General features: G+C 35.2%; 1 protein-coding gene and 1 pseudogene across 1 annotated transcript in view; one reads left to right on the forward strand and one right to left on the reverse strand.

The window, feature by feature from the left end:
• Window positions 1-233: 233 nt before the first annotated feature.
• Window positions 234-2,648, reverse strand: LOC130844057 (cytochrome c oxidase assembly factor 8-like; annotated as a pseudogene).
• Window positions 2,649-3,020: 372 nt separating this feature from the next.
• The window catches only part of TMEM232 (transmembrane protein 232), a 229,781-nt gene continuing 207,503 nt past the window's right edge, over window positions 3,021-25,298 (forward strand). The window contains exons 1-6 of the mRNA XM_057720062.1: window positions 3,021-3,145; window positions 7,106-7,217; window positions 11,796-11,901; window positions 13,705-13,862; window positions 17,951-18,050; window positions 20,316-20,470. Coding sequence (XP_057576045.1) covers window positions 3,021-3,145; window positions 7,106-7,217; window positions 11,796-11,901; window positions 13,705-13,862; window positions 17,951-18,050; window positions 20,316-20,470 — 756 coding nt within the window. The remainder of the gene's footprint in view (window positions 3,146-7,105; window positions 7,218-11,795; window positions 11,902-13,704; window positions 13,863-17,950; window positions 18,051-20,315; window positions 20,471-25,298) is intronic.

A 25,298-nucleotide genomic window follows, 5' to 3' on the forward strand; every position in this document is an offset into this window, starting at 1 on the left:
TACCACTGCGCCACCTAGGAAGTCCTTGGGTTTTATATAATATCACTTTCGTGACCAAGAGTCAGCTTGGAATCCAGTCAGGACGGAGCCAGGTGGGCCTCAGCACAGCAGGACCCACGTTCTCCCAGCCTGCCCTGCACTCACAGGTATTAGAGCCCTTGAAAAAAGAGCTCCTATAAGCAGCTGCTTCTTGTGGAAACTCGGACGCGGGCTGGATGCGTCAGAGTGGGCTACTAATTTCTGGTCTTCTTGTGTTTCAGTCTAAGCTTGTTCCAAATCCTCTCCAGGGCCACTTTTCCCATGAAGAAGGTGATGGCAAAATTATGCTTGTACCAGTCCCTGTTATAATACATGTGCTTCTGAAAATTTTTACTTAAAAATTCCTTGCAAAAGTCAGCCATTTCTTCTGCATTCAATGTTGCTTTTTGACCTGATTCAGCTCTCAGTCCCAGGCCTTTGGCGTTTAGTCTTGAGTGAATGAACTCTTCTTTTTCCTTATGAAAAGTCAAATTCTGGTTTGCCCAGAACTGCTGGTTCCATTCGTGTGTTTCTTGTCTTAATTCTCTTAACCTTTGTTCTAAAGGTGATTCATTTTCAGGGATGTAAAAGTGAACAGGTCGAAGGTTTGAATATTTATCTGGGGGTCCTATCCAATCATGGCAAGATTTTCTTGGAGGGCAGACGCCTGAGACCTGGCTCGGCGCCGCATCCCTGCGCTGGGCGCCGCGCTCGGGGGCGAGCTGACGGCCGCCGCCCGAGAAGGCGCGGCAGAGAGGAGGCAGGGCCCTCCCCGCGCGTCGCAAGGCCGCCGTGGCTGCCGTCCGCCGGCTCCCGCGGCGCACGGCGGAGTCGCCACGGCGCCTGTGCGTTGGCATATTTTGTTGTCTTGAACAACATTTCAACAAAAGCCACCTCTTCGCTCTATATAAACTTTCAGCTCTAACATCAACTAATTAAAATATTGGCTAATTACTTAAAACCGCTGGAGAGAGGACTGGATTGGTTTAGAGTGAGTCAGGTGTCTATCGTGACCCTATGAGCTACGGCTGGGGTAGGGGGGATGGAGTCATATGGTGCTAATATAGAAGTTAGACCCACCAGCTCAACAGGGGCTATGAGTAATGAACAATTCTCAGAGAAAGAGTTTACACCCCAAATTGTACACATATTTGAATTCCATTTTAGTTTCCCTGAATTTCCTATCACATTTACCATTCTTTCCCTCTTGCCTCATACCTGTGGGATTTGTCCAAAGATCTCCCTTGATTCTTTTTTCTCAGTACTGTTTCTCTTGAAATTTCATGGCTTTTAGTGTGTAGGTGAATCTTAAGTCTTTATTTCCCAATCTTAGCCACTTTTTAATGCCCTCCTCACAAGTTCACTTGAATTATAGACCTCTCCACTTGGTTGTCTCGCAGGTAAATCATAGTCAGTACATCCAGAATGGCACAGATCATCTGTCCAGATTTTTGCATTTAATTGTCTTAATGCCAACTCTCTACTGCTAATCGTGTTGGCTCAAAACCATAAGAATATCTGTGTCCACCCTCACAATTTATTTTATCATATCCTCTTAGTCATCGAGCCCTATTGATTTAGCTTCCAACTAGAGTCTCACATTCATTTACTTTTCCTCATTATTATTGCCCAAACTGCAGTTCAGACCTTTATTACTTACCTAAATTGTTGAAATAATTGTCCAACTGTTGGGCTTCCCTGGTGGTGCAGTGGTTAAGAATCTGCCTGCCATTGCAGGGGACACGGGTTCCATCCCTGCTCCAGGAGGATACCACATGCCATGGAGCAACTAAGCCCATGCGTCACAACTATTGAGCCTGTGCTCTGGAGCCCGCAAGCCACAACTATTGAGCCTGTGTGCCACAACTACTGAAGCCTGCATGCCTAGAGCCTGTGCTCCACAAGAGAAGCCCGTGCACTGAGAAGCCCATGCACCACAATGAAGAGTAGCCCCCGCTCACCGCAACTAGAGAAAGCCCATGTGCAGCAGCAAAGACCAAACACAGCCAATAAACAAATTTATATTAAAAAAAAATTGTCCAACTGTTTACCAGTAGTCACTCCTCACTCCACATCACTCAACATCAGGCTTTCAGTTTAGCCATCCTAAAGCATAGCTGTAATCTCATCATTCTTCTGCTGAATAATTCTCTTATTTATCAAATAAAACTCAAAAGTCTATGTATAATAAAGAATTGGTACCCACTGCAACTAGGAATCTAAAATAGCAATGATACTTAAAAACAGAAGTTTATTTCTCTGAATATTGTCAGTCCAGAGCTGGTATGGTGATTCAGGATTTAGATTCCTTTTAACTATCTGGTCTGTGGCACATGACTCACTCTTAAGGGCACTTCATGTCATATCATAGCTGCTGAAACTCCAGCCATCACAGTTGTGCTTTATGCAGCAAATAGAGGAAGGACAGAAGAAGGGTTTGTACACTTTTACAGGAGACTTCCCAGAACTATCTGAATTTTACTTAGGTTTTACTGGCTGAAACCTTAGACATATGTTCATACCTAACTGCAAAGAAGAATCTTCTAGTAAGAAAAGGAGAATAGATATTAATGTAGGTAGCTTTAAGTCTACCACAGACTACCATTCAGTGCTATCTTGATTTTAAGCATTCCGTCTCTCTATGCTAGGTTAAAACTGTTCTTTTTTCTTTTCCTCTTTGTTTCTACTTGTGTTACGGTAGATTTGAAGCACCGTAAAAGGATGTCTCTAATTTCAGAGGCTTAAGTAAGATAGAATTATATTTATCTGACATATGAATCCAGTGGGTCTAGGCTGACAGGATAGCTCTGCTTTTGGGGTCAGTGAGAAACTCAGGACCCTCATCTTATAGTTGTACTGATCGGCCTAATCAAAACCAATTCAGAACCATTTTTGTGTTCCAGTCAATTAGAAGGAAAAAAAAAGGTTTTATTCTAGGGAAAGTGGCCTGTGTTTAAGTTAGAGGTGACCTGAAATTTGCATATATTGTATCTGCTCAGAACATGCCAGAAGGACTGGGAAATATAGGCTCTAGCTGGGTGATTGTGAGACCAAGAAGAAACAGAGAAAAGATTTTGAAAGGACAACTGCCATTCTGTCACATTCTAGTTCCTGTCTGCACATCAAGGTACAGCTCAAGTGCCATTTCTGCAAAGCTTTTTTTTGAATCTTTAACCAAAAACAGTAATTCTTATAACTAATGGTTATCCAGTGCTGAATCTATGTAAGGAACTAGACAATGTGTCCCAGTTCATTGTTTTTTAAAATTGTACAAATTTTGTCCTCATTCCCACAGATGGAAAATTATGGCTCACACAGATTAAATGATTAAGCAAAGACTATAGCACCAGGAAGTGTTGGAATCATGATCTATACTTCTGGACTCCCTGCAGGATTTTATTTCCCTTTTTTTTTCTCCCCCTTCAGTGTGTCTCCTTTATATTACATCATTTGCGGTTTGTCTCACTTCCCTCCTAGAATGTGAATTTCCTGAGGCCAGGCCTGATTCCTCTCTTAGACCTCATTATATTTAGCAAAATATCTTGTATGTGGCAGGCTTTCATTAAATGTTTACTTAAATGAATTGTTAGCTAAAAAAAAGGTTCTGAATTCACAGGTAACCAAGTCATTTGGATTGATATCCATGTAGTCAGAAGACTTTAGTATATTTCCTTTTTATGAAAATTGGCATGATTACCTTAATTCATTACCTTTCCACAGGACTACACCTGCACACTTACAGTTGATTTACATTTATCTTTGTGAAATCCTTTGATATTTTGAAGAAATTGGGATGTATGAAGCTAAGATCTATTTTCCTTTCAAGTGCCTGTATTTTTCAAGTTTCCTTTTGCTTCTTATCCTGGGTTGTGTTTATCATTAAATAAGCATTAATTTTTATAACAACCTCTATTTGTGATGGGCAAGAAATAGTTAAAATAACTATATTTATTTCCTATTAAATATTTATTGACATGAGCTGTGGGAGACCAATTAAGGTACTCAATCTCTATACAGGAAGCTGGAAAGCATTAGCTTTCCCTATTTTTTAATGATTCATTACAGGCCCCAATCATATTGAAAGATAATAAAATATAAAATGTATTCTAAGCATAGAAATTATATTAGATATTATTTTTATCCTGAGGCTTTACTCTGCTTTAGAAATAAAATGATGCAAATGCATTTTCCTCATATTTCCTATATAAAAGCTGAGATAAAATATCTGATTTTAGAAACTATATTTTCAGTTTGTATTTGCAACCTTTGGATATTGTGTGTGTGTGTCTGTGTGTGTTTGGGGGGGTTTCTGTGGTTGGTGGTAGGGAAATCTGCTTAAACGAGATGGTTTTGAGTTTCCTTATTTATGATGTTAATTATTGTTTCACATAGTTATTGGCCACATGGATTTCTTCTTTTGTCAATTACCTGTTTAAGCCTCTTATCTTTGTTTCTATTGTTTGTGAGTTCTCTATATATTCTGGGTGTATTATGGATATGAGCCCTTAGTCAATTACACGTGTTGAAAATATGTTCTACCTTTTGAAGTTTTGCCCTTTAATTCTCTCATGATGTCTTTATATAGATATATTTACAACCAGAGGTGGTGATCAAAATATTTAACTATTGGTATAGTATGGAGATTGATAAATCAGAATAGTGTGCACCTGCTGAATATCAGGCCTATGTACAAGGATTTTAAAAAAAAATTACAGCATCAGTTAGCATGGCCAAAATTATACTGGAAGTAATGGGAAGTGTCAGTCGATAAAGACATTGTTGCGTTTGTTGTGTACATCTATACTATCGCATATTAGGATCAGTTGAACTTGAGTGATGTCTGATAAATTTAATGAAGAAAGCATGCTAGTGTTGCATACGTGGTTCTCTTTACTAAAAACAGTGCACATAGGTTGGTTTGTGTTTGTGAGCGTTGAAAAAGCTATGAAGGATACACACTGACCCATTAATCTTGGCTATTTCTAATGGGTGGAATTGGAGACAGTAGTGTTGGGAGGCACCCCTGAATGTGTGTGTGTGTGTGTTTTTAAATAAACAGCACTGGATGTTAATACTGAAAAAAAAATCTAATTTCTAATGAAATTTAGAGCAATTTAAATGGATAAAGGGGCTACCTTATTCCCATTACACTCTGTACAAATGGGAAGATTAAAGCTATTTTGGACTCTTCATGCAGAGTAGTTCCATGTTGATCAAAGATGTGTCATCCCACATGGCTGTTGAAAAAGAGTTTTCAGCCAACCTTTATCGTATACATCTAAGCACATATCTCCAAGAGCAAGACAACACGAAGTCAAGAATGAAGTTACTCATTTCAAATGCCCAATTCTAGCAGACTTTGTGAGTTCTAACACCTTAACTCTTCTGCTGTTTTACTATATGCTCCTTGAGGGCAAGGTTGTTTGTTGATTTCACTATTGTATCCCAGTTCCAAGGTTAACGCCTGATACATAGAGATAGTCAATAAATGCTTACTGATTGAATGACTGAATAAATAACTACTTTAGGGTGGCAGTTAAAGAGCTGGTCATCTCATTAATTGCTCTGCACTGGGATATCTATTTGGCTCTAGTTTTCAGAGCATCATGCTTTTATCTCTGCTTATCCTGTGATCGTGTGGCACTGTGGTTACTTTTATATACATCTGTCTTCCCAATAGGACTGTGAGTCCCTTAGGGGCAAATTTGATTTTTATTCATGTTTCTTTTTCTATATCCCACAGAGCAACTAATTCAGTTAATTATAAATACAGTAAGTTGTTGAAAAATGTTTTATTCTCTCAAATCCCTCCTTTTAATAGCGTGACTTCAACAGTTTTTTATCACACAAACAACTCATTGATTCTACTACCCATTTTCTATTCCTCTGATATCACTTTTGATCCCATGCCATTGTAAACTCTGTGGTACATTATTGTAATCACTTTACTCATTCTCTTGCATATAGCCTCAATTTTTATCACTTCTCTTTGGAATACTTGTCTACTCTCTCTACAGTTTGCCCTGGGATCCTTTCCATTCACAAGACTTCAAATACCATATGTGACTTAAAAATTGATATATCTAGCTGGAACACTTTCCCCTAAATTCGGACTCGTATATCTAACTGCTTACTCTGTATCTCCATTTGGATGGCCATGGTCATCTCAAACATAACATGTCAAATAGTGAACTTATTCTCCACCCTCACCTCAAATCTGCTCCTCTAGCAACCTTCCCCATCTTGGTAAACAGCAATCCTGTCCTTTCAGTTACTCAGTTCAATCATGACTCCTTTTTCTTTGCTCTCATGCCTATTTCTGATTCATTGGGCAGTCTGTTTGGAGCTAATGTCAAAATATATCCGTTACCCAAACTCTTCCCTTTAATTACTTTGCTATGATTATGATCCAAGCCAAATTACCTCTCACCTAAGTTTATATGTGCACTAAACCTTGCTTGCTACCTCCCCACACTCCAACTCTCAACACAGCATTGGAATGATCCTGTTAAAATATAAGTTGAATTATGCCACTCCTCTTATCAAAACCCTGCAGTAGCTTCCCATCTCATCCAGAGTTAATCTGGCTCCTTGTCACCTCTCTGACCTTACTGCATACATCTTTTCTGTCCTGCCTACTTTACTTCAGCCACAGTTGGACTGATTCCACTTGCATGAAGGGAATAATGTTTTAGCTTAAATTGAACCAACACTGAAATATATGAGGAGACATAATGAAGCTATGCTGGATTTTACCTATGAAAAAGGCATATACCAATATGACTTCTGGCAATTATATCAGAAACTTTTTTTTTTCAGAGGCTACAAAGTTCATTGATATCATGAGAATTGTGTTTCTTAATCTAAGAGTATGAAAAGATCAATCTAGGAGGCCTGAAGATATATCTATATTACATATTACATATATATATATACATGAATACATTATTTAACTGATTTTTGTGTGAAACTTTCTCATTAAGGTAAAGTACTTTTTTAGAAGATAGATACACTTAGCCACTGGAAGTTTAATTAAAATTCGGAAGTGATAGCTATAATTACTGATTTTGTTTGTTTGTTTGTTTAGGTCACCATTTTCAGTCACACAAGAATTCATCTTGAGACTCAACCAAACAAAAAATCCAAAAGAGGAGGAAGAATTGTTGGACATAGCTAGAAAAAACCTTATCAAATGTAAGGTAATGGCACATTATTTGGTTACTTAGTATGTGAACTTTCTCTTCCAGTTGGTGGATGATTACACATGCTAAAATATTGGAAGAAAATATAAGAATACATCTTTCTTTAATTGTAAGTAGGCATAGTGAAAAATACTAATGCAAATTAAAATTAAAGCTTAGACCAAGTTATTTCCATATCAAATGGCTTTTTGGATGAAGACTCTTCATAAATTATTGGGGAATATAGCTGTTGGCACTAGTCCAAGAGCCCACAGCAAAATATCAAAGGCTAATAAATAAATTTTTGTTTATGAAAACACACTTTTTACTAAAATAAATGTTAACTGACATATCATGTTTCTTAAAGAGGAAAGTTTTCCTAAATGTTCACTATACACACACAGAGTACTCTATAATGAACTATTCACCTAACCTGTAAAAAATACATTCTTTAAGAATGTCATTATTTCACAAATTTTCAAACACATATAAAAACAGAACAGAAAATAAAATAAGTGCTTGTTTTACCTTTTCTTCATTAGATCCTGTTTAATTTTGGCAGAGAAATAATATACATATGATTTTGCTTTAATACTACTCATAAATAATTGGTGAAATAAAAGCTGCACAAAACTGAAGCATAAATTAAGCAACCTTTTTTTTTTTGTGGCTGTTATTTCCCAGTATTTTGGCTCATGGTTGACCATCTATTTAAAATTTTTTAAAAAATCCATAAAAAAAGTTGATTAGAAAACAGAATATACTTTATTAGATTTGCATGCAGATAATTGCCAGCAGGTATATTCCCCAGTGAGCTTGTCTTCCCTTGGCCAACTGGGGCAGCCCCAGGAATGGGCACAATAAGATAAGGGGAACAATATTGATATCGCTTTTATGTCCACTAACTTCAGTCCATCTACAGTGAAGTAGCTGGATTTCCCCAGAAAATTGGCATCAAGCTAATTTCTGTTGAATCACATCTTTTCAATACTCTTTTCCTTTTAAAATCAGAGATGCATTCTATTGGTGAGGAAATGAGACAGAAGTAATCCCTAGAAAGAAAAGAGTGAAAATTATTTTCAGCAAACAACCATGGTATTACTCAGAATATTAACATTCTCTACATTTTAACACTAATACAGTTTACATAAAAAAAAAGTAAATATAACAAAAGCAAAAATAATAAAGCTTTTAAGAGCATCAGCCTTATACAATGACTTTCAGAATATAATTAAGGGATAATATAAATAAGTGAATAAAAATGAAAAAATGATAAAATAGTAATAAAATACAAGTAATAGAATTAATAATAAAATCAATATAATATAGATAATATATAAATCATATATATATAAATAAATATATAGATAGATCAATGAAATGAAGAGCTGGTCTTTTGAAAGGGTAATCAAAATTGACAAACCTTTAGCCAGACTCACAAAGAAGAAAAGAGAGAGGACCCAAATGAATTGAGAAATGAAAGAAGAGAAATAACAACTGATACCACAGAGATACAAAAAAAAAAAAAACCCACAAGAAAATACTATGAACAGTTATATGCCAACAAAAATGGACAGCCTAGAAGAAATGGCCAAGTTTCTAGAAACATACAGCTTACCAAAACTGAGTCAAGAAAAATAGATAATTTGAGAGACTGATCACTAGAAGTGAAATAAAACATGTAATAAACTCTCTGCAAACAAACATCCAGGACTGGAAGCCTTCACTGGGGAATTCTACCAAACATACAAAGAAGAACTTTTACCTGTTCTTCTCAAACTCTTCCAAAAAACTGAAGAGGAGGGAACACTGCCACAGTCATTCTATGAAGCCACCATCACCCTGATATCAAAACCAGACAGAAACACTACCAAAAGAAGGGAAGTTACAGGTGAATATCTTTGATGAATATAGATGCAAAAATCCTAAACAAAATATTAGCAAACTGAATCTAACAACACATAAGAGGATCATACACTATGATCAAGTTGGATTCATCCCATGGTCACAAGGATAGTTCAACATATGCAAATAAATTAGTGTTTTAAACCACATTGACAAAAGAAAAGATAGAACAACATGATCATCTCAATAGATGCAGAAGAGCATTTGATAACTCAACATCCATTCATGATAAAACTCTCACCAGAGTGGGTATAAAGGGAGCATATCTCAACATAATAAAAAGCTGTTTATGACAAACTCACAACCAGCATAATACTCAATGGTGAAAAGCTGAAAGCCTTCCTGATAAATTCTGGAACAGGACAAGGATGCCGACTCTTACCACTTCTATTTTACATAATGTTGGATTTCCTAGCCACAGCAACCAGACAAGAAAAAGAAATAAAAGGTATCCAAATTGGAAAGGAAGAGATAAAATTGTCATTGTATGCAGGTGACACAATCATCTATATAGAAAACCCTAAAGACTCTACACAAAAACTATTAGAATTGATAAATGAATTCAGCAGGATACAAGATTAACATACATAAATTTGTTGCATGTCTTTACACTAACAGGGAAACATCAGAAAGAGAAAGCAAAAAAAAAAAAAAAAAAAAAAAAAAAAAATCCCATTTAAAATGATGTTGAAAAAACCCCACCTAGGAATAAACCTTACCTAGGAGATAAAAGACTTACATGCTAAGAACTGTAAAATATTGAGAAAGGAAATTGAAGATGATTCAAAGAAATGGAAAGATATTCAGTGCTTTGGATTGGAGGAATTAATATTGTTAAAATGGCCATACTACCCAAAGCAATCTACAGATTTAATGTGATCCCTATCCAATGACATTTTTCACAGAGCTAGAACTAAGAATCCTGAAATTTATGTGGAACCACAGAAGACCCAGAATTGCCAAAGAAATCCAGAGGAAAAAGAATAAAGCTGGAGGCATAATTCTCCCCGACTTTAGGCAATATTATAAAGCTACAGTAATTAAAACAGTGTGGTACTGGCACAACAGACATATGGATCAATGGAACAGAATAGAGAGCCCCCGAAGCAAAGCCACACACCTAGAGTCAATTAATCTTCTTCAGAGGAGGCAACAGTATACAATGGACAATCTCTTCAAGTGGTTTTGGGAAAACTGGACAGCCACATGTAAATCAATGAAGTTAGAACACACCTTCACACCATAAACAAAAATAAACTCAAAATGTCTTATATTTAAGTCTTGAAAGTCAAGACACCATAAAACTCCTAGGAGAGAACATAGGCAAAACATTCTCTGACATAAATTGTACCAACGTTTTCTTAGGTTAGTCTCCCAAGGCAATAGAAATAAAAGCAAAAATTAACAAATGGGACCTAATCAAACTTATAAGCTTTTGCACAGCAAAGGAAACTATACACAAAAGGAAAAGATAATTTACGGACTGGGAGAAAGTATTTGCAAGTGATACAATTGACAAGGGCTTAATTTCCAAAATATACAGAACAGCTCTTACAGCTCTATCAAAAAAAAAAAAAAAAGAAAACAAAAAAACCCAAACAACCCAATCAAAAAATGGGCAAAAGACCTAACTAGACATTTCTCCAAGGAAGACATATAGATGGCCAGCAGGTACATGAAAAGATGCTTAACATGATTAATTGTTAGAGAAGTGCAAATCCATACCATAATGAGGTATCACCTCACACTGGTCAGAATAACTGTCATCAAAAAGTGTACAAATAACAAATGCTGGGGAGGGTGTGGAAGAAAATGAACCCTCGTACACTGTTGGTGGGAATGTAAATTGGTGCAGCCACTATGGAAAACAATATGGAGGTTCCTTAAAAAACTTAAAAAGACTGTTACTGTATTATCCAGCAGTTCCACTCTTGGGCATGTATCTGGAAAAGATGGAAAGTCTAATTCAAAGAGATACATGCACCCAATGTTCACAGCAGCAATGTTTACAATAGCCAAAACATGAAGCAACCTAAGTGTCCATTGATAGATGAATGGATAAAAAAGATGTGATATATATATATGTATATATATATGAATATTGCTAAGCCATAAAAAGGAATGAAATATTGCCATTTGCACCAATGTAGATGGATCTGGAGATTATCATGCTAGGTGAAGTAAGTTAGAGAAAGACAAATATCATATATCATTTACATGTGAAATCTTAAAAAATAATACAAATTAACTTATTTACAAAACAATCAGACACACAAACATAGAAAACAACTTGTGATTACCAAAGGAAAAAGTGGCAGGGAGGGATAAATTAAAAGTATGGGATTAACAGATACATACTACTATATACAAAATAAACAACAAGGAATTACTGTATAGTACAGGAAACTATATTCAATATGTTGTTATAACCTATAATGGAAAAGAATCTGAAAAAGAATATATATGTATTGATGTATATATGTATAACTGAATCACTTTGCTGTATACCTGAAACTAAAACAATATTGTAAATCAACTATATTCAATAAAAATAAATGATAAAATATTAATAAATTGTAAATATTAAATAAATAATAGAATAAATAAAATATAGATAATAAAAATAAATATATATATGAAAATTTAAAAGCTGTACATTTTTGTTTGCCTCTTTTTTCTTCTCCATAACAGAGGAAATTGGGTCTCAGAACCTTAGGTATTGGGAGGCATGTGCACCTTCCTACTACATGGACTGAAGTAATATATCTGGCTCAGTGCAAAGGAGAAATCCAAGATGGTATGTCCTCTAACTAAGCTCTTCTTAATTACCCTAAGTGTTTTCTAGATTAGCAGTGAAGGCATAATTTGAGAACTTTAATATTTAGAAATTGTGCAGGAGCCAAGGAAAATTTGCCTTTCTCTATTGAAAAATCTGATAATGTTTCATTATGAAAGTTCCTTTTGTAATTTTGAATTTATAAATTTGGCTGCTCAACTTTTTAATTACAAAATTGTTTTAAAAACTTTTGCTCAACAGAGTCTTTATTGCTTTTTCCTAAAATTAGTAACTAATTAAAAAGTAATATAAAATGTCATTTAGTTATTTTCAATTCCAAAGGCACTATACTTTAGAGAAACTTGTTTCTGCATTTTATAATTCTTACTCACAAAACATTAACCAAACGGACATTTGTTTTTCACTTGTTTTAAACAGCCATTTTACTCATTACCTTTTCATTTATCACTTCTTATTTCCATGTCTCCTTTAAACCACCCTCCAACCAATCTAAAAAAGAAATTAAAAAACATTATTTTCAAGGAAATAAACTTCCTTCTATCATTATCCTAAATTTTATGTGTATGCCTTTTAAAATGAGTTTTAGAATGTTAACCATATGAGGTCAGAGTATTTCCCCATGTAAATTGGGTTTTGTAGTGCTATCTGGGAGCTTTCAAGCAACAGGAAGAATGAGTGATTTTGTATTTAACTTGCCTTTATGGCACTTTATGACAGTGCTATCCACAGCCTGACCCTATTAAATGTTCAAGTGATATTGAAGTAAACAATCTTGGCTTACCAGCAACCAGCAGCTACTTGCTCTTCTTTGTCCGTTAAACCTCAGTTTTGTTCACGAAAGCTCCTCAAAATCTTTGTATCAGCACATTCTTGGAGATATTGAGAGTCTGATTCCAGATCACCATAATAAAGTGAATATTGCAATAAAGTGAGTCATGTGAATTTTTTTGTTTCACAGTGCATATAAAAATTATGTTTATACTATACTGTGGTCTATCAAATGTGCAATAGGATTATGTCTGAAAAATGTACACACCTTAATTAAAAAATAATTCTGTTGGAAAAGTGGCACTGATAGACTTGCTAGATGCAGGGTTGCCAGAAACCCTCCATTTGTTAAAAAAAAAAAAAAAAAAAAGGCAATATCTTCAAAGGACAATAAATCAAAGTGAATAAAATGACATATGCCTGTAACGACTTGAGGTGCAATTTTCTGTAGGACCTTAGTCCTATATTCTTCCTTGTTCAGTTTCATTGGGCCTTATTTCCTCTGCTTGGATTTTCTAGTCTTCTGCTTCTCTCTTTTATAGCACTTATCTTGAGCTCTGTCTTTTGTCATCCAGTTCTGTCCTGTTCCCCACCATTATATATGTGGTCTAGTGATCTCTTTTGTATTGGCTGGAAGAGCTGGAGCTCCTAGGGCATTTCTTTCTCTCCTTGCCTCCCCTTGCACTCCCCCACCGCTGTAGTCTCTCCAGCTTAGTGACTTCTGAGTACCTGAACTTCCTACATGGCAGCTTAGAATTCCAAAGCTAGTATCTTGACAAAGAGATTGAGGGGGCAACTGTACTGCCTTTTCTGATCTAGGTCATGCAGTGTCACTTCTGCCATATTCTATTGGTTGAAGCAGTCACAAGGCCTGCTCAGGTTCAAGCAGAAGGGGACATAGACTTTACCTCTTGATGGGAAGGATGTCAAAGACTTTGTGAATGTTTTAAAACCACAATGTGGGTATAAGACTTTACAATGTAGAAAAACAGCATAATTTATAAATTATGGAGTTTCTACTTTTTAATTTTTCAGAAGCTTTAAATATGCTTTATGCTTCCCTGGACCATGCTGCCTTTGATTACGATCACCTGCCTGCCTTATTTTTTGTTGCGGAATCAGTTTTATACAGACTATGTTGTGATGCGTTCCTAAAGACATACTTATACTCAGTTGAAATAAAGCTGGTGAAGGTATGTTTTAAAATAATTTTAATGTATTTTAATTGCTGCATGTGCTACATCTAGTGACATGATATCTGCTGTTTTAGGATCTAAACAGGCCATTTGGTTTTATTACAGAATATTCTTGTTTTGTAGTTTATTTTAATCTCCTCTAAATGTGGACACTACATTATTGCTTGATATGCATATAGAGATAGTTTGAGAAAATACAGTTTCACCAACTATGTAAGAAAATAACATTTAATTAAAAATCAAGTTTGTACTTATTTCTGAGTATATATAGATTTTCTCCTATTTTAAGGATTGCTAAATGCCACTTTTCCATTTAAAAATGCTGACTGATATTCTTAAATTGTTGCCTGATTTGAGAAGATTTTGTTCTCTCAGTATTCTATGTCATTTTAGAGCCATAAGATGGGAAACTGTGTTCTTTAACTCATGTTTCATAAGGTCCTGGAAGATATAGGTTCCACTTCCTGTAATGATCAAGGTTGCCTGCTGCAAAATTTATTACTAATCAAAGAAATTTAGCTTAACTAATGGTTTTATTGCAAAGAATAGAAAAACAAGAAGAATAATTTCTTTAAGAATAAAGAAATATATACATATGTATATATCAACATATGTATGTATATCATTTGAAATTAAGTATGGCATTATTTGAAAAAATATATTTTTCCTTATTTAATTTTGATTATGAACTGTGAGAATGAGCATGAAGATATTCAAGAGTCAGCCAGGGCATTTTTGGAAGATACTGTATTTCAGACCTTATAAATTAAGTCTAGATCCTCTATAATACGTTTGAGGGTAAAAGAGTTATGGACACCAGGCAAGATACAGAGAACACATAATAGAAATTGAACATGCAAAGAATTGAGGCTTTACCAGAACTGGAGGCAAAGAGATGAGTAAAAGTATGATGTCTCTTTCTTCTTTCTTCTTTCTTTCCCAAACTGTTCATTACGGTGATATCTAAGAGCTTATATTTATATAATTATTTTGGGATTTCAATATTTATATAATATAAAAAGATATATATGTTTATATATTAGTTTGTGATGGAGAAAGAGTGGAGTGGAAGAACATAGAGCACGTGTGGCTTTTCTCTCCTTTCCTTTGCATCCCCTTTAGTGAACTTTTTCCATTTTTTGCATTTTATATTTCTGCCAGCAATAAAAATGGCTCTAAAATAAAGTTTTAGCCATTGCATGTATTGCTCATAATTTACGTATAGCATGGATTCATTTAACTTAAAAAACATTCCTATATCCTCTCATCTGAATGTTTAGACTATTTGCATTGCACAATGATCAGTGCTTTAGATGTATTAGACATGATAACTTATATAATCTTCACAACAATCTTAAAAGGTAGGTGCTATTATCATCCACTATTCCACAGACTAGGCATAGAGCATCTAAGTGAATTATCCAAGATCTCAGCAGAGAAGATTTTGAAACTCAGAGTCCAGTGGACTCTAAACTATGATTTTACTCATTTACCTTGGCTGTCAGTTTTACTAATTTTAATGCTTCCTTTTTATTGTTCTAGACAATATAAGTTAGCTAGTAGAAATCAGCGAGTACCTTTGATTTTAGGCAAGAAGCCATTTCAATTATCCTCCTTTTCTTTGTAGGAATTTCCTTATATATCTAATAGTCAATTGGAAAGTTCCTTTTTGATCTTTTCTTATTGACAGGATGGTATATTTAAGGCTATTGCCATAAAGGCATTATTCACCTTTCATACGCAGCACTTTGTTTCTCTTTTGACAAAGAAGTATATAGCTCAGGGTTGGGAAGAGCCAGAAATACCTGACTTTCCTAATGTTACTTACTTTCAAATTTGGTGTTCATTCTTTCCTCGTTTTCCTCTGAGTGTAGAATCTTAACTACTGAAGTCTACTTATTAAAGTATAGGAATAACATATAAGCAACAGTAGGTTTAATATATTTTAGATAGGAATATAAGCAATGTTCTTCAAGCTTCTATAAAAAACATAAAACACATGACCAACTATTAAAATGTAATACATAATAAATATTATTCAGCATTTCTCTTTCACAGATAACAGTCAGAGAAATGAGAATAAGAAAAGATAAAAAGAGAAGGAAAGGGGAGTTAAAGAATAAAAGGAAGAAAAGATGGGCTAGCAGAGAAAGGAACTGGCAAGCAGAAATTTAGTCTAGGAGGCAAAGCTTAAGTTGTCAAGCTACAGAGAGAGTATGTACACAAATGAAACATGAGGACAGATGCACAGAAAGTTCCAGAATTCCTTAGAGATAAAGAATGGCAGATTTTTCAATAAAAATCTGGCTTTTCAGAATGTTACAGATGAAAGCTTTTAAAACTATTTTCCCAAGCCTAGTTATATATAGAGTTTCACTTCTGGATCAGGTGAAACTCATCAAATTGGTGTATAATACAGCAGTTATGCAAACTGATACATTGATTATGTATTTTTCTCTTTTGACCCACATTAAATTTTTAAGGTATTGCTTTCAATATCCTTCTCTGATCTCTTGCAAAATCTTAAATTTTTCTTCTGATGAATTTATTATTTCTGACTTTAATATTCTCACTTATTAGACTATTGCAATATTCTTTTAAATGGTCTATTGATGTCTACTTAAGTCTCATATAACTTCAGTCTCTTGGAGAAGCATAATACTATATCAAAGTGATTTATATGAAAGAATCCTTTGGCATGACATCAACATTTTATTTTTATTTATTTTTAAAAGTCTGTAAATAGTGCATGTTTATAATTTATGGATACATTTATAAATATGGTGCATTCACATTTATTTTAATGATAAAAGTTTTTGATAAAAGTATTTAGAAATCACTGCTGTAATAGAAATTTCATGTCTTTGATGCAGTACACACAGTTCTGGGTTCAAAGTCCTGTAATGCTGCTTACCTGCTTAATAGTCTTGGGTGAAGCACTGAGACTTGGTAGAATCATCTTTTGAATTTAATTTTATTTTTTTACATGTAGATCTAATAATAGCCTGCATTGAAAGAGAAAACCAAATATCGTATATTAACACGTATATAAGGAATATAGAAAAATGGCACAAATCAACCAGTTTGCAAGGCAGAAATAGAGACACAGATGTAGAGAACAAACATATGGACACCAAGTGGGGAAGGTGGGGGGGGGGGAGGGGGTGCTGGGGTGGGATGAATTGGGAGATTGGGATTGCCATATATACATTACTAATAAGAAAAATATCAATGTACACTTTAAAATATATGCAGTTTATTGTATGTCAAAAAAAATAATAATACCCTGCATCATTGTTAAGAGGCTTTGGATATATGCATACCTTGATAGTGATAGTTACTTTTATTATTTGGTCCTTTTCCATAATTTTATGATTTAGCAATTTAGGCACTTATGTTCCATTTATTTCTATAGTTTGTGTTTTTTCTCCTCATTTTCTGTGAAATCTTATGTATCATATTTTTGCAGATATGTCATTTTCTGTTGTCTGTGTAAAACAGTTTTAGCTATACATGTATTTTAAACTTCACAGAAGTAAGATATGAAAGTGTGTATTTAGCAATGACGTGTGTGTGTGTGTGTTTTCACGAGGGAATTGGAAACCTTAGTACAGCATACTATGCACAGGCAGAATATTTCTTAGAACTGTTGCAACCCAGAACACACATAATACGCATTCATTTATCATTCATTTATATACTGAAACAAGGCACTGTGCAATGTACTGTGATATTTTTTCTTTTCTTTTACTTAAATATCCCCTTTCTATTGATTTCATGACTCACTTAAGGGACATGACTTGCAATTTGAGAAATACTGTTCTAAAGGACATAGAACAAAATAGCATTCAGTATTGGTTATTATATGTAATGGAGAGAGGATTTATGAATTTTTTTTTTGCTGAACCAGTATTTCAACTTTGATATAAATGTTTCAAAGTTATTTCAAAAGCACATAATCTCAACTGAATTTGAAATTGTTTCATCAAAAGCAAATGTAACGATAAAATGGTTTATTTTCCTTATGGTTGTTAAACATTTATTGATGCAACACAAAAATGCTTTTTTTCTTTCTCTTTTGACAGATTGGCTATTTGGTCTTCTTACGACTTTTTATATATTTCCTTCATGGTCACCTGGAAAGTTTTAAACAACATTTACTTAGGCTTCAACCATATTTATACGGTAGACTGTCTTTTATTTTCTATACTTATAAATGTTTCATGTTATATTTTGAGAAGCTCAGACTCTTACTGTAGAGAGTATAGACTACATTTTATTTTTTCGTGAAAGATAATAGGTTCAGTATTGAAGAGCATGGCTTCTGGGTGAGACTGCATGGGTTTCACTTTTAAATTCCCTGCTTAACTAAGTGTATGACCTTGTCCGTGACTCAGTTTTCTCATCTGTAGTAGTATCTAACTCACTGGATTTCAAGAAAGTTAAATTCAGATATTTTAGTAAGGTAACTAGTGGTGATGTAGATGCTGGGCTGGAGTGAGTGAACGCAGGGGGTCCATTAGCTATGACGTTCGGACAGGCGAGGGATGTTAGCAGTATGAACTTCTAAAATGAGGATGGAGAGGGTAAACTAGTTTTGAAAAGTGTAGGAGATTTAAAAAAAAAACACCCTGGACTTGGTGGTGATCACTTGGATCTAAGCTGTAAGGGGAAGTGAGGAATTCAGGATGAATCTTAAATTTTACATATTGACTAATAAGGTCAAGATAATGGTGCTCTAAACTGAGAAAATTTTGGAGAAACATTGGACATATTGAATTTGAAGGTAACTCAGGTATATATACCCAGTTGGAAACACAGGTTTGAAACTAGGGAAATAAGTAAAGCCTGGGAATCACTTATTTCATGGTATCAACGTGGATCATTTGACAGTCATCACTGTTAGCGTGGATGAGATAACCTGGGAATAGGAGGTGGTGGTGGGGAGAAAGTTATTCTAGTAGTAGAGTCTTGGGGGAACATAAACATTTAATAGATTATTGGAGTAACAGACATCAACCAGTAGAGGAGAATTAAGAGAAACAGAAGGGAGCGATGATATAGAAACCCAAAGAGGGGAGATTGAAGAAGATGAACATTATCAAGAGCTGTAAAAGTATTAAATAATAGGAGGTCTGAGAGGGGTGATGGGTTTCTGCAGTCGGAAAGTCATTGTCCTTGGGTGCATTCCCCAGTGGAAGCAAAATTCAGATTGGAGGTGAACAAAGAATGAAGGGAAAGTTTAAGCATAAGACAAAGATGGTGAATTGTTTTAAAAAGCTTAGCTATGAAAGAAAGGAGAAATATGTCAATAGTTTGGATGAAAAAAAATGGTCAAAAGAGGAGAAGATTAATATGTTGTAGGATAAGAAATAAAGACACTCAAGATATAAGAACGGGAGTAATATTTGGGAAAAGCCATAGAGGAGGGAGTAGAAGGTAATAGTGGAAGTGTTTTGGATACAGGTTTTGATAGGTTCTGAAACCAAGATGTGCCTGTAGATTGGCCATATAGGAATTTGTGTCTATCATGTCACTTGTTTTGCTTTCTTCATTACGTTATAAATCTCTTTTAACTCCTCACAGTGTTCAGCATAGCGATTCGTCAAGTATTCAGGTAGTAGTGGCAAACACATTTTGAAAAATCATTTTCATAACACCTCAAGTTCTTATGCTAGCTTGTTATTGTTGATATATCATAAGGACACCAACATCTTTGTTTCATATAAGGATAAAATCCCAGATATTGCCCTCTTATCACATACCATTAAGTAGAGCCCTACTTAGGCTACACGTTCATCTTCAGCAACGGATGGATTCCTACCTGAGGCTATTAGTTACTGCTACCTACCCATATAGCCATCCAATAGAAGAATGGTTATTACTAATTTTTCCACTGTGTCAATGGACTGAAACTCATAGATTGTTTAAAAAAACCGTAAAAAGAACAGCACAAAGATGGTTCTGTTAAATACCAGTCTTATGTTAAATGACATAATTGTTGCTGTAGTTAAACTGTATACTTTTAAAAATCAATAACAACTACATCTTGAAAAGAATTAAACTGGAGAATGTTGGTTTAAAAGCAATGACATTGATTACAATTTCAAAGTATCCATTATGAATAGTATCTATTCTAATTTGATTTATTTTCAGCTGGAAGTTTCCAGGGATTGTTGTGTAGTAACTATACTTAATTGGGCATTCAACCATTATGTAATTGCTGTTCTGAATTATATAAACTCTCATGTATAAATTATTTGCCTTGTAGTTTTATATTACACCACTAGGGGTCATACATAGCATTGTTAATCTTCAGTAGATGGGGAAATACACAGCCATTTCAGCCTTTAAGTACTGAATATAATTATAGTTTAATAACCAAAAGACAAATGAAACAGTGTGAGATGTTAATGAAATATTTCTCACAAATTATTTTTCTTACAATAGCACTTTCTTTCTCTGGAGGATTATATAGCAAGTATCCAAACATCTTTTCAAATGTGCAGTGCATTCTGAAAATCATGGAAATTGTATGTAAAAGAGAACTTCCTTCTGAATCAATTTTTAGCTGTGTGAAAGATAAGAACGTAGATTCTGAGATGGTGAGTATATTCCAGTGCATGACAAATCAGACCAGATTACTATGAGTAAATGATCATGCTTGCCGATTCAGTAACATGGCTGAAAATGAATTTAGCTGGGGGAGGAGTGAGCAGCACAGACATCAAAGTCACGCAGCCCTGTGCACATTTCCTGGACAGCAGCTAGTAGGGGCAGCAGTGGGGCATCAGTATCCACCACTACTACTTTAAATGGAGTAATGCCATAATACCTTCTTCCTTATAGATTCCATCTCAGCTCATTAATTAAAAATGGCAACATAATTTAGATTGACTTTTAAATGAACATTTTAAGATATTACATTTTTATTAAAGGGATAGTGTGTAAACTGCAGGGTATTAATGAGAGTAAGGGTAATATTTTTTATGCTTCCGTAATTCATAAGTAATAACATTTAATATGCTATTTAAAATCAACTGAAAATTTTTAAATAGTTCAAAATTGAGAAATTAAAATAATCCCGGTTCATGCCAAATCTCCTTTTAATTTCTGACTCAGATGTTCGTGATCAGCATTAGAGAAAACGATCTTTCCCAGTTATATATAATTCCTTGGTATGTAATAAGTTACATATTATGCACACAGAACTCCAGTGTTCATATACTTGTAGGCTGATGTGCTTCAAAAGACAAACTTCAATCTTTGGGACTTGTAATGCCTGTATTTCCTTTCTCACATGTATTAAAAAAAAAAAAAGCAGTGAACACTTCAAAACCTTGATCCTTTTATTATTTTATTTTTTGTTATATATACTTATTTTATAATTTAGAAATTTTGTCTTATCTAATAATTTCTTAAAAAGGAGAATAATACATTTAATATAATGCTAGTTTAAACAGCTAAGGAAATTTAAGGAAAATTCTCCTTTTTAAAATAGTTTTGCCTATGAGTGGCCTCACAGGTTCCCCATGTTTCCTGGGGACCTTTCTAAAACTATCTAAAATTTAAGTATATAAGGAAGAACATTTAATGACATCTATTTATGATCTTTCTAGGAGTGTTTTCTCTTTAGCTGATAACTTGGTGAACCATTTATATAAAGGATGATGTATACTAAGCCATTTGAGCCATTTGGTTATATTTACTCATGAACACACATTGCTTCATGCATAAAAAGGATCTTGTTTTAAAGTTTCAAAAATGTTTTAACGATAAATATATACCCTAAGATACTGAGCAACAGAGAAAGCACTGCTTATCAAGAGGAAGGACCTGGTCAGCAATGACTGTGTGATCCACAGTAGGTGCATTAAGCTCTCTGAATCCCCATTTGCTTATGTTTAAAAAAAGACACCACCAGGGACTTCCCTGGCGGTCCAGTGGTTAAGAATCCACGCTTCCACTGCAGAGGGCGTGGGTTTGATCCCTCGTTGGGGAACTAAGATTCCACATGCTGTACAGTGCGGCCAAAAAAAAAAAAGTGAAGGAAAAATTAAAAAAAAAAGATACCACCACCATTATCATCACCATCATCACCATCGTCATTTGCCCTGACTAAACTACAGAGTTGTGAAGGTTGCGAAAAAGCATGTGCCTTATAAATTATTAAGAGCCATGCAAATGTAAATAATAATTATTGAAAAATATCCTTAGGAACTCACTGTAACTTAGGCAGTTCAATATGGTAATTTTCATCTAAGGACATGCTTATGCTGACTAAATACGGGGGTGAGTCACAAATTATCTGCACTCTGGTTGTAGAATTTATTTTAATTAATTTTTAGAAAAGACAAATACATCATTTTCAACATAATCTCCTTGGTTTTCAAGACACTGTCTATCTGTCAACAAGCTTTCGTATTCCCTCATTAAAAAATGTTTTAGGCTGAGCTGTGAGCCACAAATGGCTGCCTTCACTTCTTCATCAGAAGTGAATCCGGCTCCTTCTTAACAGCTAACACTTGTGCGACCTTCCTTGAACTTCTCTATCCATTCATACACACTTCTTCATGCCAAAACACTTTCTCCATACTGCTCACAAAGTCTTTGATAAATAACGGCACCAGGTACACCCTCAGACCACAAAAAACGAATCACCGCACACTGCTCTTCTTTTGTGCAGATCACAAGGTGGGCATCCAGTTTTGCTCACACCGCAGTTACAAATGAACTGATGCAACACGTTCACACCTGCACAGCAGTGACTGGGGAGACAGTAGCCTTGAATGGAAAGTGCTGATAAGACAGTTGCGACCACCAGAAATTTCAGTAATAACCGGAGTGCGGATAATTTTTGACTCATCCTCGTAATTGTGCTTAACTGTGTAGTTAATTGTGTTTAACTTAATGTAGTGATGATTTGAGTGTTTTTCCTTTAAACAAATAAGCTCCTGTGAAATCTTCACAACATAAGTGTTACGGTTGTGAGACAAGCAACTTTGAGTGTTGATTCTGCTTCTCCTTAAATCAATCTGTTCTTGTCACTCTTAGCGCACATTCACAGCAAGGAAATGGAAGCGTCCTGCTTCTGTACAGTTCACATCTACCTTGGTCTGAACTGAAAGGGGCAAGAATGTCAACATGTGAAAAGAATATATCTGCTTAAATGGAACAAATCACTAAGTCTCTGTGCTCTTTCCCACATTTTAGAACAAAGGGCATAGTTTCAGTCTTTTAAAGTTCTATTTCACCCCTATGCATGAGATTCTATGATGGGATTATAACAAATTTTAGCCTATCAGACTTAGTGCCCTCCTTTTTCTACTCCCATTTCCTCCTAATATAAAGAATATAAAAGCGTAGCCATGGTGCTGCTGAATATTGCTGGTTCAGCTGATTCAGTGCTTGATGGCATATTTTAATGTTGTTCCCCAGTTTCAGCCCAATTTCTGCAGTACAGTTTAGTCTAAACCATCCTCCCCAGTTCAGTTGAGTATTTACCCATTCAATACCCATCTGTCTCAACTTATGGAAGGAGAAAGCGAGAAGAAGAGAGAAAACTGGGACTATAAAAGATATCTGTATTCATTCTCTTTCCCTTCTTTATTATTCATATGCTATAGTAGAGGATTTGCAGATTTATTCCTACAGCTCTTAGCTTTCAGTCATGCTAAAGGGTTCATGACAGCATATTTTGGCTACTGTAAAATACTTTATTTATAAGCATTGAAGTAGACACATAATTTGTTTTCAAGATGCTACTATAACATTGCTTTTAAAAAAGGAATTCTGTAGGATGTAGGCATTAGGATACACATACTGTGGGTGTTGGTTCTGTATAAGAATCGGAAATTTCCTTTCCCTGCTGCTGGAACCCATTTCTCCTTTTAATGTTCTTTCAAGCTGATCCTGACACAGAGTTTCCATTGACTTTGACAAATAGTACACTTTAATTGGTTCTGTGAATTGCAGAGCCTGAACACTGGATTGAGTTTTCCACTCTTTCCTTTGCTCACTAGCAAAGCTGAATTTGTTAAGCACACTTGTCACATGATAATAACATGCTTCTTTGGAGAAGGTAGATTCAAATTCAACTAAAATGCAGTAGATCATTTACTAAGTGGCCGCATCCATCCTAAAGTACAAATAGTTTTCTGAAAACTAGGAAACATAGAGGATTTACATTCAAATGTGTTAGTCTCATCCTTTACTGCTTTAGGTAAAGTACTCAGTAAGCTAAAGGCATTACCTAAATTTGGGACATTTTATGCTGTGCGGTCAGTATAAATGGTTACTAGGAATTAGGTTAGACTGAGACCCAGATTCTTTACAATTAGCATTATCCTATGATTCATGCCCTGTTATTCAGGTAACACATTTGTACTGAGGGGTCCTTTCATGGCAATGTCAACTATCCCCCAAATGACTGAAAACAAGGATGAAACTCAAAAAGCTGTCTTTGAGCAGCCACAGAATGCTTCCGAGTTCGTTTTTGTTGTCAAAGAGAGCCTGGTCAGACACCCAGAGCTTCTCAAATTTGCACAAAATTCAAGCTGATATAGTTATCTGAATTCTCAACCAATAGCAGATTGGCAACACTTTGGTAGGTGGGCTTTCCATCTTTGGAATGTACTCTGCCCACCATTTCCACAGTGGGAGCTGGTTCCAAGGACTCCGCCTTGAAACAGTAATGGGTTGCTGAGACCACTTGGACTGCACCCAGTTAAAACCTCTACAGAAACCTTAAGATTCTGGAGGGCAGGTGTGGAGATCTGTTCTCTTGTAGCTGCCCAAGACACGCCTCCTATGTATAATAAGTTTCTTTGCATGTTAAACCTGCCGCCTGCCAACCTGGCGTGGCCTGCCTCTTTCTCAGGTTTCTCTTCCCTTGTCCTCCGTATATGGGGGCCAGTTTGCAAACCAATATAGCCCAAAGCTGGGTAGCAAAGTGGGGAGAAGAAAGAACTAAAGTGGTCATAAAGCCCACCCCCCAAAAAAAAGATGGGAGGGGAAAAAAGAATAAGTTCTAGTTCTCTGGGAGTCATTTAATGCAGTGCTCAGTGCTTTTCAAACTATCTGTGTAAAGGGTAAAAGATTCCTTTACACTTTTTAAAAAAAATTTCCAAACTGTCAGACAGCTGCTGTTATATTTTATGAAAGTTTTAAAATATGTATTCTTTATTTCTGTACTCTAGTTAACAGTTTGCAGGTGGGATTTATCTGTCAACCACACCTTGGGTGGGACTGAGTTGGTGTAAAGGCAAGAAACTCTATACCACCTAATAGCTCTCAGAACATTGCTCCCTCTTGATCTGCTACACTGATGATGTACACGATTATTGTATTAAATCACATCATCATCATTATATTAATTCATTCTAGTTTGGCAAATACATTTTTTAATTTTGCAAAAAGTAAAAAGCAGGGAAG

The sequence above is a fragment of the Hippopotamus amphibius genome, chromosome 1 (genome assembly GCF_030028045.1).
Source record: "Hippopotamus amphibius kiboko isolate mHipAmp2 chromosome 1, mHipAmp2.hap2, whole genome shotgun sequence".
NCBI classification, from domain to species: Eukaryota; Metazoa; Chordata; class Mammalia; order Artiodactyla; family Hippopotamidae; genus Hippopotamus; species Hippopotamus amphibius.